The sequence below is a fragment of the Zootermopsis nevadensis genome, unplaced genomic scaffold, assembly GCF_977971745.1.
Source record: "Zootermopsis nevadensis isolate Lab colony 2312 unplaced genomic scaffold, Znev_1.0 Znev_ptg000016l, whole genome shotgun sequence".
In the NCBI taxonomy this organism is placed as follows: Eukaryota; Metazoa; Arthropoda; class Insecta; order Blattodea; family Termopsidae; genus Zootermopsis; species Zootermopsis nevadensis.
In genome coordinates this window covers 5,598,364-5,611,773 of record NW_028259148.1, presented here as the reverse complement: position 1 = coordinate 5,611,773, position 13,410 = coordinate 5,598,364, and the positions used below count along the sequence as shown (strand labels likewise).

The 13,410-nt window shown below is 37.3% G+C and overlaps 1 protein-coding gene across 2 annotated transcripts; it reads left to right on the top strand.

The window, feature by feature from the left end:
* Nucleotides 1-4,728: 4,728 nt before the first annotated feature.
* TfIIS (RNA polymerase II elongation factor) lies at nucleotides 4,729-11,779 on the top strand. Of its 2 annotated transcripts, none has more exons than XM_022072997.2 (6): nucleotides 4,729-4,959; nucleotides 6,449-6,626; nucleotides 7,184-7,390; nucleotides 9,070-9,278; nucleotides 9,690-9,836; nucleotides 10,796-11,779. In XM_022072997.2, the coding sequence occupies exons 1-6, from the start codon at nucleotides 4,891-4,893 to the stop codon at nucleotides 10,874-10,876; spliced, it is 891 nt and encodes a 296-aa protein (XP_021928689.1). In that variant the 5' UTR covers nucleotides 4,729-4,890; the 3' UTR covers nucleotides 10,877-11,779. The 2 variants fall into 2 exon arrangements, with proteins under 2 accessions (XP_021928689.1, XP_087205607.1); XM_087349481.1 differs by lacking the exon at nucleotides 4,729-4,959 and adding an exon at nucleotides 4,996-5,211.
* Nucleotides 11,780-13,410: the final 1,631 nt, after the last annotated feature.

The following is a 13,410-nucleotide window of genomic DNA, read 5'->3' as shown; positions in this document are numbered from 1 at the left end:
CCCCTTTATTTGTATGCATGATTAAATCCTTATCTTTCATATTTATGCTTACAAGGCATTGAATTTTAATACTTTCTGTAGTTAACCGCTTTATTTGTGCCAGAACGTTTTTCCTTCTCCCCCACAACAGGATAGTTCTTTGCCAGCTTACCCTCTATTAAAATCACCCATATTATGTGTATAATTTTTATGAAAATCAGGTTTGTAGACAGGCATAATGCAGTACTCACAGCTTCCAATAACTGTGATAGAGAAGAGTGGTAAGGGGTACTTCAGTGGAGTGAAAGAATGTCATGTATTAATTTCACTATAATGAGTACAGGAAATGTGACAGAGTTAAATTTGGGCTTCGTGTAAACCACACAGCAAAACTAATTTCAACCGAAGGTATGTAGTGCAGACCCCAACAGAACCAAATTTTATCGAATGACTGACAGACTGCCTTCTCGAAGGTATCACCACCTTGTCGAAGGCAATCTGCCGGGTGAGGAGGCTTGCGTGCTCAAATGACCCTTAGTGCTATGCCGGCCTGAGCTTCGGCTCATGGTAGGGTCACCCAAGCCGGACAGGTCTAAGGAGATGCGCTAGACTAAGAGTGATACCCTGGTCCTCCAGGTTGGGGGTTGGGTGTAGGGCTAACAACCTTTCACCTTTAAAAAAATATGTGTTACGAAAAAATCAACCAAGCCTCGGATCAGGACGGACTCTTTGGCACGACCACAGCAATTGAAAAAGGACATGAGATTTGGTACCTGGAACATTAGGAGCCTCTATAGGGCTGGGGCACTGAAATCAGTGTGTAGGGAATTAGGGAATTATAAGTTAGACTTAGTGGCAGTGCAGGAAGTGCGATGGGAGGGGGAGGGCACGATCCCAGTGGACAATTTTACATTTTTCTATGGAAAGGGGAATGACAATCATCAGCTAGGGACGGGTTTTTTTGTTCATAGCAGAATTAGGGCAGCAGTTAAGAGAGTAGAATTTGTTAGTGACAGGTTGTCTTACGTAATTTTGGAAGGACGTTGGTGCGACATCATTGTCCTTAATGTTCATGCCCCAACTGAAGACAAAAGCGATGATATCAAGGATAGCTTTTATGAAGAATTGGAATCAGTATTTGATACATTTGGCAAGTATCACATGAAAATTCTGCTAGGAGATTTCAATGCAAAAATTGGGAGGGAGGATGTCTTCAAACCCACAATAGGCAGCGAGAGTCTCCATGCACTTAGTAATGATAATGGCGTCAGAGCAGTGACCTTTGCTACGTCAAAAGATTTAATTGTAAAAAGTACAAAATTTCCACACCGTGATGTTCATAAATACACTTGGACTTCCCCAGATGGCAGAACACACAATCAAATAGATCATGTTTTAGTAGATAAGAGAAGGCAGACAAATGTAATTGATGTGAGATCATTCAGAGGAGCAGATTGCGACACTGATCATTATCTGGTGGTAGCAAAAGTGAGGGAGCGGCTTTCAGTAAGTAGACGAACTAAACAAAATTTTGACACAGAAAGATTTGATTTGAAAAAATTAAGTGAGGGAGAGGCAAAGGAACAATATCAAGTTGAAATTTCGAATAGGTTTCAAATTTTAGAGACAAATGAGGATAATGAAAGTGTGGACATCAACAGGGAGTGGGAAAATGTCAGAAACTGCATCAAAATTTCAGCAAAAGAGAAACTAGGATACTACAGGAGAAAGCAAAATAAACCGTGGTTTGATGAAGAATGTTCAAAATTAATAGATCGAAGGAAGCAAACAAAATTTCAATGGTTGCAGAACCCAAACAAAACAAATGCGGATAATCTATGTAACGTGAGACGTGAGGCTAATAGAACCTTTAGGACTAAGAAAAGGGAATACCTGAAGGGCAAAATTGCTGAACTTGAGACAAATAATAAGGAAAAAAACATCAGAGACCTGTACAGAGGCATTAATAACTTTAAGAAAGGATATCAACCCCAGACCAATTTGGTAAAGGATGATAGTGGCAATTTGCTTGCAGATCCAATAAAAATTGTGAATAGGTGGAAAAACTTCTTTAGCGAGCTCTTAAATGTTCATAATACTGGTGATATTAGACAGATTAAAATGCATACAGCTGAACTGTTGGTGCCAGAACCTAGCTTAGATGAAGTGGAACTAGCCATTGGGAAGTTGAAAAGTTATAAATCTCCAGGAATTGATCAGATTCCGGCCGAATTAATTAAAGCAGGTGGCAAAGGGTTGCATATGAGGATCCATAAGCTTATTCAGTTAATTTGGGATAAGGAAGAGATGCCACATCAATGGAAGGAATCCATAATTATTCCTATTTATAAGAAGGGGGACAAGACTGAGTGTGGTAATTACCGAGGAATATCGCTGCTATCAACCTCATACAAAATTCTATCCAACATTCTTTTGGCAAGATTAACCCCATATGCGAATGAAACTATTGGGGATCATCAGTGTGGGTTCAGACGAAACAGATCAACGATTGATCAGATCTTTTGCATTCGTCAGATACTAGAGAAAAAATGGGAGTTCGGTGGGACTGTACATCAGTTATTTATAGATTTCAAAAAAGCCTATGACTCTGTGAAGAGAGAAGTGCTATATAATATTCTTATTGAATTTGGTATACCAAAGAAGCTAGTGGGTCTAATAAAAATGTGCTTAAATGAAACCTGCAGCAAAATTCGAGTAGGTAAATATGTATCTGAGACATTCCTCATCAAGAACGGTCTAAAACAAGGAGATGCTTTGTCTCCCTTGCTCTTTAACTTTGCGCTAGAATACGCCATCAGGAAGGTCCAAGGTAGGCAGGAGGGTTTGCAATTGAATGGGACACATCAGCTATTGGCATATGCTGATGATGTTAATTTATTGGGGGACGATATAAATACAATAAAGAGGAACGCAGAAGTTTTACTAGAGGCTGGTAGACAAGTGGGGCTGGAAGTAAATTCAGAAAAAACTAAGTACATGTTAGTATCTCGTCATCAGAAGACAGGCGGGCAAAATTATCTTAGGGTGGCTAATAAATCCTTTGAAAGGGTTACAAAGTTCAAATATTTGGGAACAACAATAACAAATCAAAATGATACTTGTGAGGAAGTTAGGAGGAGACTAAATTCCGGAAATGCTTGCTACTTCTCAGTCCAAAATATTTTGTCTTCCCGTCTGATTTCTAAGAACCTGAAAATTAAAGTATACAAAACAATAATATTGCCTGTTGTTTTGTATGGGTGCGAAACATGGTCTCTCACTCAGAGGGAGGAACACAGATTGCAGGTGTTTGAGAATCGGGTGTTGAGGAGGATATTTGGGCCTAAGAGGGAAGACGATGGGGCGTGGAGAAAACTGCACAATGACGAGCTTAAAAATCTGTACTGCTCCCCCAGTATTGTGAGGGTGATTAAGTCGAGAAGAGTGAGATGGGCGGGACATGTAGCGCGCATGGATGGGACAAGAGGTGTGCACCGGGTACTGGTTGGGAAACCTGAAGGGAAGAGACCGCTGGGGAGACCTAGACGTAGATGGGAGGATAATCTCAGGCGGGATCTATGGGAGATAGGAGTTGAAGGAAACTGGATTTTGTTGGCCCAGGACAGGGTCCGGTGGAGGGCTTTGGTTAATTCGGTGATGAACCTTCGGGTTCGGTAAGCCATCTAGTTAGTTAGTTAGACTGACAGACTGATACAATGTATGCATTGTGATACATTCATTTTATGTACTTTTTGCACTTTATAACTTCTGAGTGACTTGAAGTGTTAGATGGTGTTATGTTTCAGTCACTATTACCCTCAGACCAACCAAGTGTCAGGTCTGAGATGAAGCTTCAAACATAAGACAGGATGCTCATGTTCTGCATTATCAGCTCATTCTAGTGACTGACCATGAATATATGTACTACCATGTCTTTCATACTGAAATACTATCTACACAAAGTAACTATCTCTGGCCTCAATATTAATGAGAATACCCAAGGAATATGAATACAGTGAAATCCCAATTTTAAGTTTAAGGTTTCCATAATTTTTTGACCCCACTGTAGCTCCGTGTAATATATACATTGTTTGCGCAGGTTGAGTTTTTCTCAATCTAAGGCATTAAGAATTAAATTTAGGTCCATACATGGAATGTGGACCCCATTTCAGAGTTCATGTGAGCATGGGTAGTTTTTCATGTTCATTAACAAGTCTCAAGTTGTAACAAATGTGTGAAGTTTCCCCCTCCCTCTTGCTAATTTCAAAAGTATTCTTTCCATGCTTGCCAAGCAACCAGAAGATGTGTTCTTTTGCAAGTTGACCATGGAGCTGAATGGCTTGTTGTTTCAGAACATAAGACATACTATTTATGCACATATCCTTGTTACAGTTGTATTTACATTATTTATTTGTAAGACAAAAAGTGTCAGACAATATAATATGGACCAGAGCCAAAAGAGGTGCCATTGGCATTTCTATAAGTACTCATGAATATCCAAAGAGAAGGCAAGTCCCCGTATTGGTAGTACCTTTGGACGCAAAATACAGTGTATCGTAAATGTCAGTGCCACCGATTGTGGCAGAAAATGGGAAAACTTGCTTTTCGTTACACTAAAAACACTCGAGCAGATTTTACCATCTTACTCCTCCCTCCTAAATACCTACATCTAGCATTTGGTTATCTGTAGTTGCCACCACTGTACAGTGCATCGCGCGGGCTTTGATCTTTTGTTGTCTGGTTAAATTCATCGATGATAGAGCGCGGTAGTGTGTGGAAGTAGGCTGCGTGGTTGTGTACCGTGCTGCAAGACGAGATACTTGTAGTTGGGGTTGTAAAATTTGTGCTGTTTTAGGAGAACAAAAAATATTGTTTGCATAGTATCATAAATCGAAATACCCCTAATTAAACATGAGTGTCGAAGAGGAAGTAATGAGGATTCAAAAGAAGTTGAATAAAATGTCTTCTGGAGATGGAACTGTGGGTTTCAGTTACTTCTATATTAATTCATGAGGGAGGCATGACATTTTCACAAGGCATTAGGCCCAATTTTGTTACCCTATCCAACCTGTCTGTGTAGTAATAGAATTAGAATTTCCAAACATTTATTGCATTATAACTGTTGCGACAATGTTTAAAAATTGTTCGTAAGCGAATGTTTTACTAAGCGGCTTTTCAGTACTTCCCAAGGTTGCATTGACAGTATATTTTATTATTGCGTTTGAGCCACATGTAAGTGTGTTTAAAGATTTTTTTCAGAAAGGTTTGTGTTATAACAAATGATGTCCATATTTAGTTAATAAGTGCATTATGTCAGACATTCACTTTCTGCTCCTGTTCCCTCCAAATGTTTAAGTCTCATTTTCATATGTGAAAACAGTATCCCCTCTTGTTTAGCATAATACAATGCAATGAACAGTTGTCTTGACATTGTATAATATATTGTACCTGCCCATAAATTATCCTTCATACAGAAACTTTTAGATATTTTGTTATAAAATGTTCACAGTATATCATACTTTGTGTTAAGGTGCATTACTGTGCATGTATTGTGAACTGCTACCATCACGAATTTTTCTCCAGTAATAATTGAATAATACTGAAATTATTGACTTTTCCTACATATATAGTTTGTCAAAACAGGTTATAATACATATTTTTAAATGGAAAATTTCTACCTCTGAGGATTGCCTCTGGTAATATTTGAAATGTTTTTTTTATTTCTCCCCATGACAGTTTTTATCCTTATGATGAACTGTGGTAAAACTGAATGCAGAGTACAGAGTTCTTGCTGTAAAGTGAGGTTAATCATTCAAGAACAATTTGCTAGTGTAATTTAATTACTGAATATGCTTGAGCTAGATTATCATGCACGTATCAGCCTGCTTGCACATTTTGTTTTATTCATAATACCTAACACCATTACATACATTATGAAAAGCAAGTTATTATTTTACAGTACATGCAATCAATTCTTCTGAGTCGCAGCTTATGCTTTTATTTGTCACAGTACATGTGTTTAGTATGCGTTGGGAGAGTAGATATTCTGAATTTTTACTTAACTACCTAACCCAAATGAGCTTAACCTGTCACAGATTGTTCATTTTTTAGATAAGTATAAAAACTTGTTTAAATGTGTGTGATTTATTTTCCTCAAATGTAGATTTTTTCACTTAACAGTCGTGGAGCTACCACCTTGGGAAAAAACAGCCAGTGCATGGAGTGATCACTAACCAACATCTGTTGCCAAAATTATGAATGCATAGAGTTTTACTTCCATTTCCCATACATCTTTTTTGGCTTGGAACTGAAGCACGAGGACAGTTCAGCCTTTACCTTACCAACACGTCTCATCCTTGATATACTTGCCTTTACAGTATAGAGTGGAAGTACTAATTGTGGTGTCAATGGATTATTTCAATACCCTTCAAAATATATTTTTTTAATGTTATTTTTTATTCTTATATAGGGGCAGGAACAGGCTCTGGAGTTATTGAAAGTACTACAAAAACTGCCTGTTAACTTGGAGGTGCTCACAAAAACAAGAATTGGTATGACAGTTAATGCTCTACGGAAGTCAAGTTCAGATGATGAAGTAATAAGCCTCTCAAAAACACTGATTAAAAACTGGAAGAAGTTCCTTTCAGGTAGGCATTATATTCCATATATAACCTGATTTTTTGACACCATTAATACCAAAGTTTGCCATTGGACATGATTCTGATACAATTCCATCAACCTGCCGCCCTAACAAATTATCTCCCTAAGATCTGCTTTAATATAATTCTTCCATATTTTTGGTCTTTCATGTGGGTTTCTGTAAGAGGTTAAGCAAAACATCTATATGTAGAAATACAAAAGTTTGTTTATAGACATACATTTCAATTTTTAAATATTTACTAATATCAAAGGATTTTATATGAGATGTAACAGTACATACAGTTACAGTATTGAGAAATTGCTGTAACAGTGTTAATAAGTTAGCATGTACTGCATTCCAGTGAACAGTAGTAACATTCTATTGTCATAAACTTCATATTTATGTTAATTAGTTAAGTAGTGCCATTGTATTTATTCCTTTCTTTTAAAATGTTTTAACTTTAACTTCAGATTTCATAAATTAATTTTTAATTTTCGTTTAAACCAGATAGACCCCAGATAATCAGGAGTCTACTGTACCTTTCTCATTTGCATTTCTTGTAAGGCCCTAATACACCTAACAGCAAGGAAACAGCGGGCAGCTCAAAGAAGTCTAAAGAAAAGGAAGAGAAGACAAAAGATGTAGAAACAAAAGACAAAGAAAAGGAAAAGAAAATGCCGACAACATTTCCACCCGCCTCTTCAAATACAACAGACGCTGTTCGACTGAAGTGTCGTGAACTTCTTTCTACAGCAGTAAGAGGAGATGGAGGTAGATTTCTAACTTACATTCATACTCACATTCAAAACTTAAAATTAACTCTGTAAGAAAATAAAGAACATTCACCAAACTGTCTTTTTTATGTACACTGTTAATTGTTGATCAAAACAGTGAATGTAAATCTGATTTACGATTAACTTACTCCATGGAGCAGAGTCTCTTTTGAGAAGCTGCTTTCTATGGAACCTGAAGGTTCATTATGGCATATGAGTACTATTGAATTCTATCCTGAGCCAGTTGAATCCATGCTGCACCCTCTCATACTCCCTTTCCTTTTGTTCCCCCTTCATAATTTTATCTTACCATATTCACCTACGTCTCAGAAGTGGTCTGTTTCCATCAGCGTATTTTATGGTTGGTGTTATTACCCGAAAGACAATAAGATTGGAGATTCTGGTATGAACACTAGTAGGTATTTCCCATATTATCATACTTTATTATATAAATGGAACACTGCAATTAAGATTAATTTAACTACAGGAAATAATTAAATTACAAATGGAAACCTTTTCATGTCTCCTGGTCTGGAGAGTTTACTATATGCAGTTGGAAAGGTGTCTGTGAGAAATACCTGTGACTGCAACATTGTTAATTTTTAGATTGTCGCACAGAATTGGGCACTTAGAGCCCTCAGGTATGCAGATTGGTGTTATATGTTAGTTGTTATTCATCTATCCATAACTTTGAATCAAGGCAGGCTATGAGAGTAACACTTTCATAGTCACAGTTTATAAGTCTCCTTCACGCACAGTTCTCATCATTCCGTGAACTTCTGCTTTGTACTTTTCCACTTCCGTTAATCCTTCAGGACATGGTTGGTGAATATTGTTGGTACTAAGTGAACCAGGTTAGCACAGTCAGTATATTGACTCACTATGGACTGCTAAACCAGGATTAAATCCTTTACAAGTGCAAAGGGTTTTTTCCCCTGTAGCCTCTGAGGCCCACCCAGTCTCCTATCCAATGGGTACCAAGGCCCTTTCCTCAGGAGCAAAGAGAGGTCAGGGTGTAATGGTGACCATTAACCCACATCTGATGCTGAGGTCAACAGTGAGTGGGAGTTGTATGTTCTCACTCCCCAAGCACCTCCGTGAGGTGTAGCAAGACAGTTTTACTGTCACCAGTTAGATGAAGAACTCTTGAACATTTTGCGTTTTAAACACCTTCCTTCTTGGATCAATGGTTTTTTAATGTTTGTTGTGCTGTAATCTTATGGCAGGCTTGTTAAATAACAGTAAACATTATACAGTGGTGTTATCCATATCACTACAGATTCGTGTAATAGAAGTTAGAGACCATATAATTTGGATGCAAAAAAAGTAAAGCTGTCCCACTATACACCATGTAGATGCTTGGGGGAGAGGGGTTATAGCTCCTACACATTCTTGACCTTGGCACTAGATGGGGGTGAGTGGTCAGCATCACGCCCCGGCCGTGCTTTACCCCTGGGAAAGGACCCCGGTACCCATTGAATAGAGGGCTGGGTGGGCCCCAGAGCCGGTCTGGACACAGAGGCTAGAGGAAAAATCCTCTGCCCCCATCGGGGATCGAGCCCTGGTTGCCCAGTCTGTAGCCAGTCACTATACTGACTGAGCTACACCGGCTCATAATTTGGATACAGCTTATAAAAATACATGTATCTTGTATGCTGCTACAGAATTTTATTACAGAGATCCCAGAAGGCTGTGCATCACCTGAAGAACTCGCTGAAGAATTAGAAGAAGCCATTTATCAAGAGTTTCGGAATACTGACATGCGTTACAAGAACAGAGTGCGCAGCAGAGTTGCCAACCTTAAGGATATAAAGAATCCTGGTTTGAGGATGAACTTCCTTGTTGGTGTAATTCCTGCCAGTAGACTGGCTGTTTTGACAGCAGAGGTATAAAATAAATTTAACACTGATATTTTGATAATGCAACATGATCTAAAGCATGTTATCAGTATCAGTTTTAGCTGTGTGAGTGTCAGGCAGTTGATGGGGTGAAACTTGGTGAGGGTTGTTACTGGTACGTTGACATGCAAGTGTTTTTGTCATATTTATTATGTCATTGGTGGCATGGCATTGATGTGTCAATATGTAATATTATTCTTACTTTATTGCTTTTGGAGGGTACTGTAATTGTTTAACTGAAAACTTATGTCATACATGAAACAGTAGTTTCTGAATGTGAACATGGTAGTGGCAGTTCATTCAGGTGACATTTGTGTCACCTTGATAGGCTGTTTACTATTTCTGGCAATTTGCTCATGTAATTGAATGGTAAATTGTTGTGTTTGTGCACATTTTCAGGAAATGGCAAGTGATGAGATGAAAAGTCTCCGAAATAAATTTTTGAAGGAAGCTATTAATGATGCCCAGTTAGCTACTGTGCAGGGCACGAAGACAGACTTGCTCAAGTGTGGAAAGTGTAAGAAAAGGAATTGCACATACAATCAGGCAAGTGATTGTGTAGAAATGTATCCTATAGGAACTTTTTGCTCTTCACAGTTAATTTCATTTCTGCATGCAAGTAGTAACAGCTGTACTGATATTGCTGACATAATTAATGAAATTATGGGGCATGTTTTGTTGGTTCTTAAAATAACTGGTGCTGACTTGTAAAAAGTTGGTTGTATACGCACCTTTTCAAGGAATTCCCATATTAATGTTACACAGGATGTACTCATGCAAAATGTAGCCCAACAATAATCACATACTACAATACTAAAACAAAATCAGAAGTAGGTTCACTCCAGTGTAAAATACTCTCTCCCAACTTTCGCGTGGCACTCGGATCACCGTTCACACCAGTTACGCGAAAGCTACGTAGATGCAGACAGATCGTATTTACGAGCAGAACGCATGTTTATTCTTGCACATTACTTTGCATCAAAATTGTTTTACTTTTATGAAGCATTTAGCTGATGAGGATGTTCTGAATAAGGTAATTAAAGTTTAGGACACAGGAAATGTTTCTGACTGGGAACATGGCTGGTGTCAGACAATGTTGACAGGTGAGAAACTCTGCAATGTTGAAAAAACATTGCTGCTTTACAACAGTAGTTCTTTGGTGAATGCATTGTTGGTCATGATCTTTGACCACTAAGATGTCTAGACCTTAACATTGCTAGACTTCACAGGGATTTTCAAGAAAGTAACACCTGCGTGTAGTGGGGGTGTGTTGTATTAGGCCAAGCAGATGCAAAATAGTGTACACTGTAATTTGTGTGGAGATTGAAAGGTTGAAAAAAGGAAGTAGAGGCACTTGCCTTGAAGTATGGACCAATAGGGGTAAGACACCCAATTTTAAAGAGCTGGACAATAAATTACCCTCCACTGGACCCCATCCTGAGCCATTCGAATCTAGCTACGCCCTTGTACTTTGTTTCTATAGGTAACATAAAATATTGTTACAGGTTCAGACGAGGAGTGCTGATGAACCTATGACAACTTTTGTCATGTGCAACGAATGTGGAAACAGGTGGAAGTTCTGCTGAATTGTTAGTACCCATTACGTGTTGGTATTCTGAAACTCCCTGGAGTGTATCTTTTTGGTTTATTTGCTTGTGTGCTAATCCAAAATATTGTTGGACAAATGTTGGTAATAACTGATATAATGTGGACATATTAATACTGTTTTAATCTGTTCTGTATCATAGTAACTTAATTATGTTTAAGTTTGGAATTAATTAAGTACAAATATGGAAAGCAATTTAAAGCAACACATATTTTAAGGTGGCTCATTTTAAGATGGATTAAGTTACAGCTGAAGGAGTGTGTAAGGTAATATGCAGCATAACTGTGTTTAAATTTTCCTACTGTTATTGCTGGGTTGTGCGTAGTGTGTGTTTTAACTGCCTACTGCAGTTAGCAACCAGTGTTAATTTATTCTTCTTTATTCATATTCTGTAGTATTGACTGCAATACTTGCCAGATCATATACGCTTTTTGATCAGTGATCAGCAAAAAATGTATGATTAAATGTATTCATTTATGTTTCCTGTAGCACATACTGCATGTACAGATCCCTTGACTCTGATATTCTCGTGTGGTTTGCCCTTCTTGTAACGTAATTCCTCAAAGAAATTTATATTCCTACAGTATATGAGAATCAAGGCCTTCATTGTCTGTACAGGTAAGTACAAAACAATACAGTTATTTCAACATGATTAATTTTCTTTATTCTTATTTAATAAGGAATTTTCATTCCTAGGAATTGTAATTTATGATTATCAGTGTATTATCTTGAAAATAAATGACAACAGTCTTCACTGTCATGCATTTTTTTGCCACTGAGAAAATTATACAACAATATGCACAGTGCATTTCTGTTTTGTTTTTGTGTGCCACAAATATGTGTATTATAGTAACACAATAAAATATTTTTTCAGGAACTGTAATTTTAAGTTCTTGTTTTTTAGTCTACAGTTGAAGTACAGTTAGCTGTGGCTGTTGAAATCAGAATACCCGTTGTTCATTGGAATGTCTTTGGTGCTAAAGGGAATTATGATCTGTTCACATTTGTTCCAGAGCCTGAGTTCTGTCATGCAGCCATGTCTTGAAATTTTTACTTTTTTATACACTTAAATCTGTTGTTTGTAACTTAATATTACAGATGAAAGCAATTTTATTCTAATGGCTGACATAATTTAATGTCAATGATTGATTGTGGTGGTTAATTGGAGCAGGGCATTGAACAAAGGATTTTCTTGTATATTTTTTCGTGGAGTGTTAATTTTGGAAAGCTGTCACTGAAGTCGTCTATAATCAGCAACATACAGAATAGTGAGAAAGGTTTGAATAACATGTTCAGTGCTGGAAGAAAAGAAAGTATGATACTAACATATTTTGGCCAAAGAGAAACTGGATGATGCTGATGATTGAGTGGATGTTAATTCAAAAAAAAATTATTGCTGTGCATAGTTATTTAGTTCAGTGCGTCACAAAACTCGCCTCACACTGCGTTACTATTAAAGTGATGACATGCAGAACTACAGTTTTACTAAGTTTTATGCCTCCATCCTATTAAACTTCAGTGTGGTATGACAGGCAATTCCATTAACTAGTCATCAAAAGGTTTCTCAGTTCTTACCTTGTTTTGTATTTTTAATTGAATATTAATTTTGATTTGCACAGGGTAGAACATGGTAATGAATGAACCTTGAAGTTTATAAAATACAAAGATATGTTTTCCAGAAAATGATGGATGTGAAGACCCTACTGCAGCCTTAAAGTTTTGAAACAGACTGTTACAAATATTGTATGTGCATTTGCAGCTTTCCAGACAAACTGTTGTTCATCAGCTTCAATAAAAATAAAGCTAAGCTCAGTTCATGTCAATGACAGTGACTGCTCAGAAGGTTAATGCTTCAGTATTCTCACACCCATTGAAATAATTTTCTCCTGTAGTTAAGCAGACTTTGTAGAAATTATTCTTCAGACCCTTATTTTTGAAATGCGTGTTACATTCTGTGACAAAAATGACATATATTTCTGTTTGCAAATCCCATTCCCCCATACTATGTATGATGCATAATACTTTGAGACTGGCCCTTCTTTAATGTATATTTTCGGTGGGATTAGTGATAAACATAGTATTTTGATGCCTGAAGCTGTATCCAAATGGAAGCACGTGGTTTTGTGGTGAGGTGTGTTGCTATGTGACGTGACCATTCAGTTTATTAGCCAGAAACTTGAGTGCCCACATGAGCTGAATAACCACTGGCCTCTGTCTGAATATAACCATTTTCTATATACCATAAATTGAATTTATACATTACCATGAAAGAACTTCCTGATAAATCTCAGCATGGAAGGGGTTAAGCTTGGCAATAACCAGCAGCACTACCTGATGGGAATGTTTTCTATACAGAATCCTATACTTGAAAGATTCATTTTTACATGAATTTTAAATAAAATGAGTTTAATACTGTCACAAAGAATAAAGCAAGACAAAGAATAATTTACTATGCATCTGCTTACATACAGAAAATATATTTAATGTTTTTGTATTAGCATGAAATAATTATGT

Coding starts and splice junctions, on each gene's coding strand:
- TfIIS (XM_022072997.2), top strand. CDS start 4,891: ATGAGTGTCGAAGAGGAAGTAATGAGGATTCAAAAGAAGTTGAATAAA. Junction 4,960..6,448: donor TGTCTTCTGGAGATGGAACT/GTGGGTTTCAGT, acceptor ATTCTTATATAG/GGGCAGGAACAGGCTCTGGA. Junction 7,391..9,069: donor AGCAGTAAGAGGAGATGGAG/GTAGATTTCTAA, acceptor ATTTTATTACAG/AGATCCCAGAAGGCTGTGCA.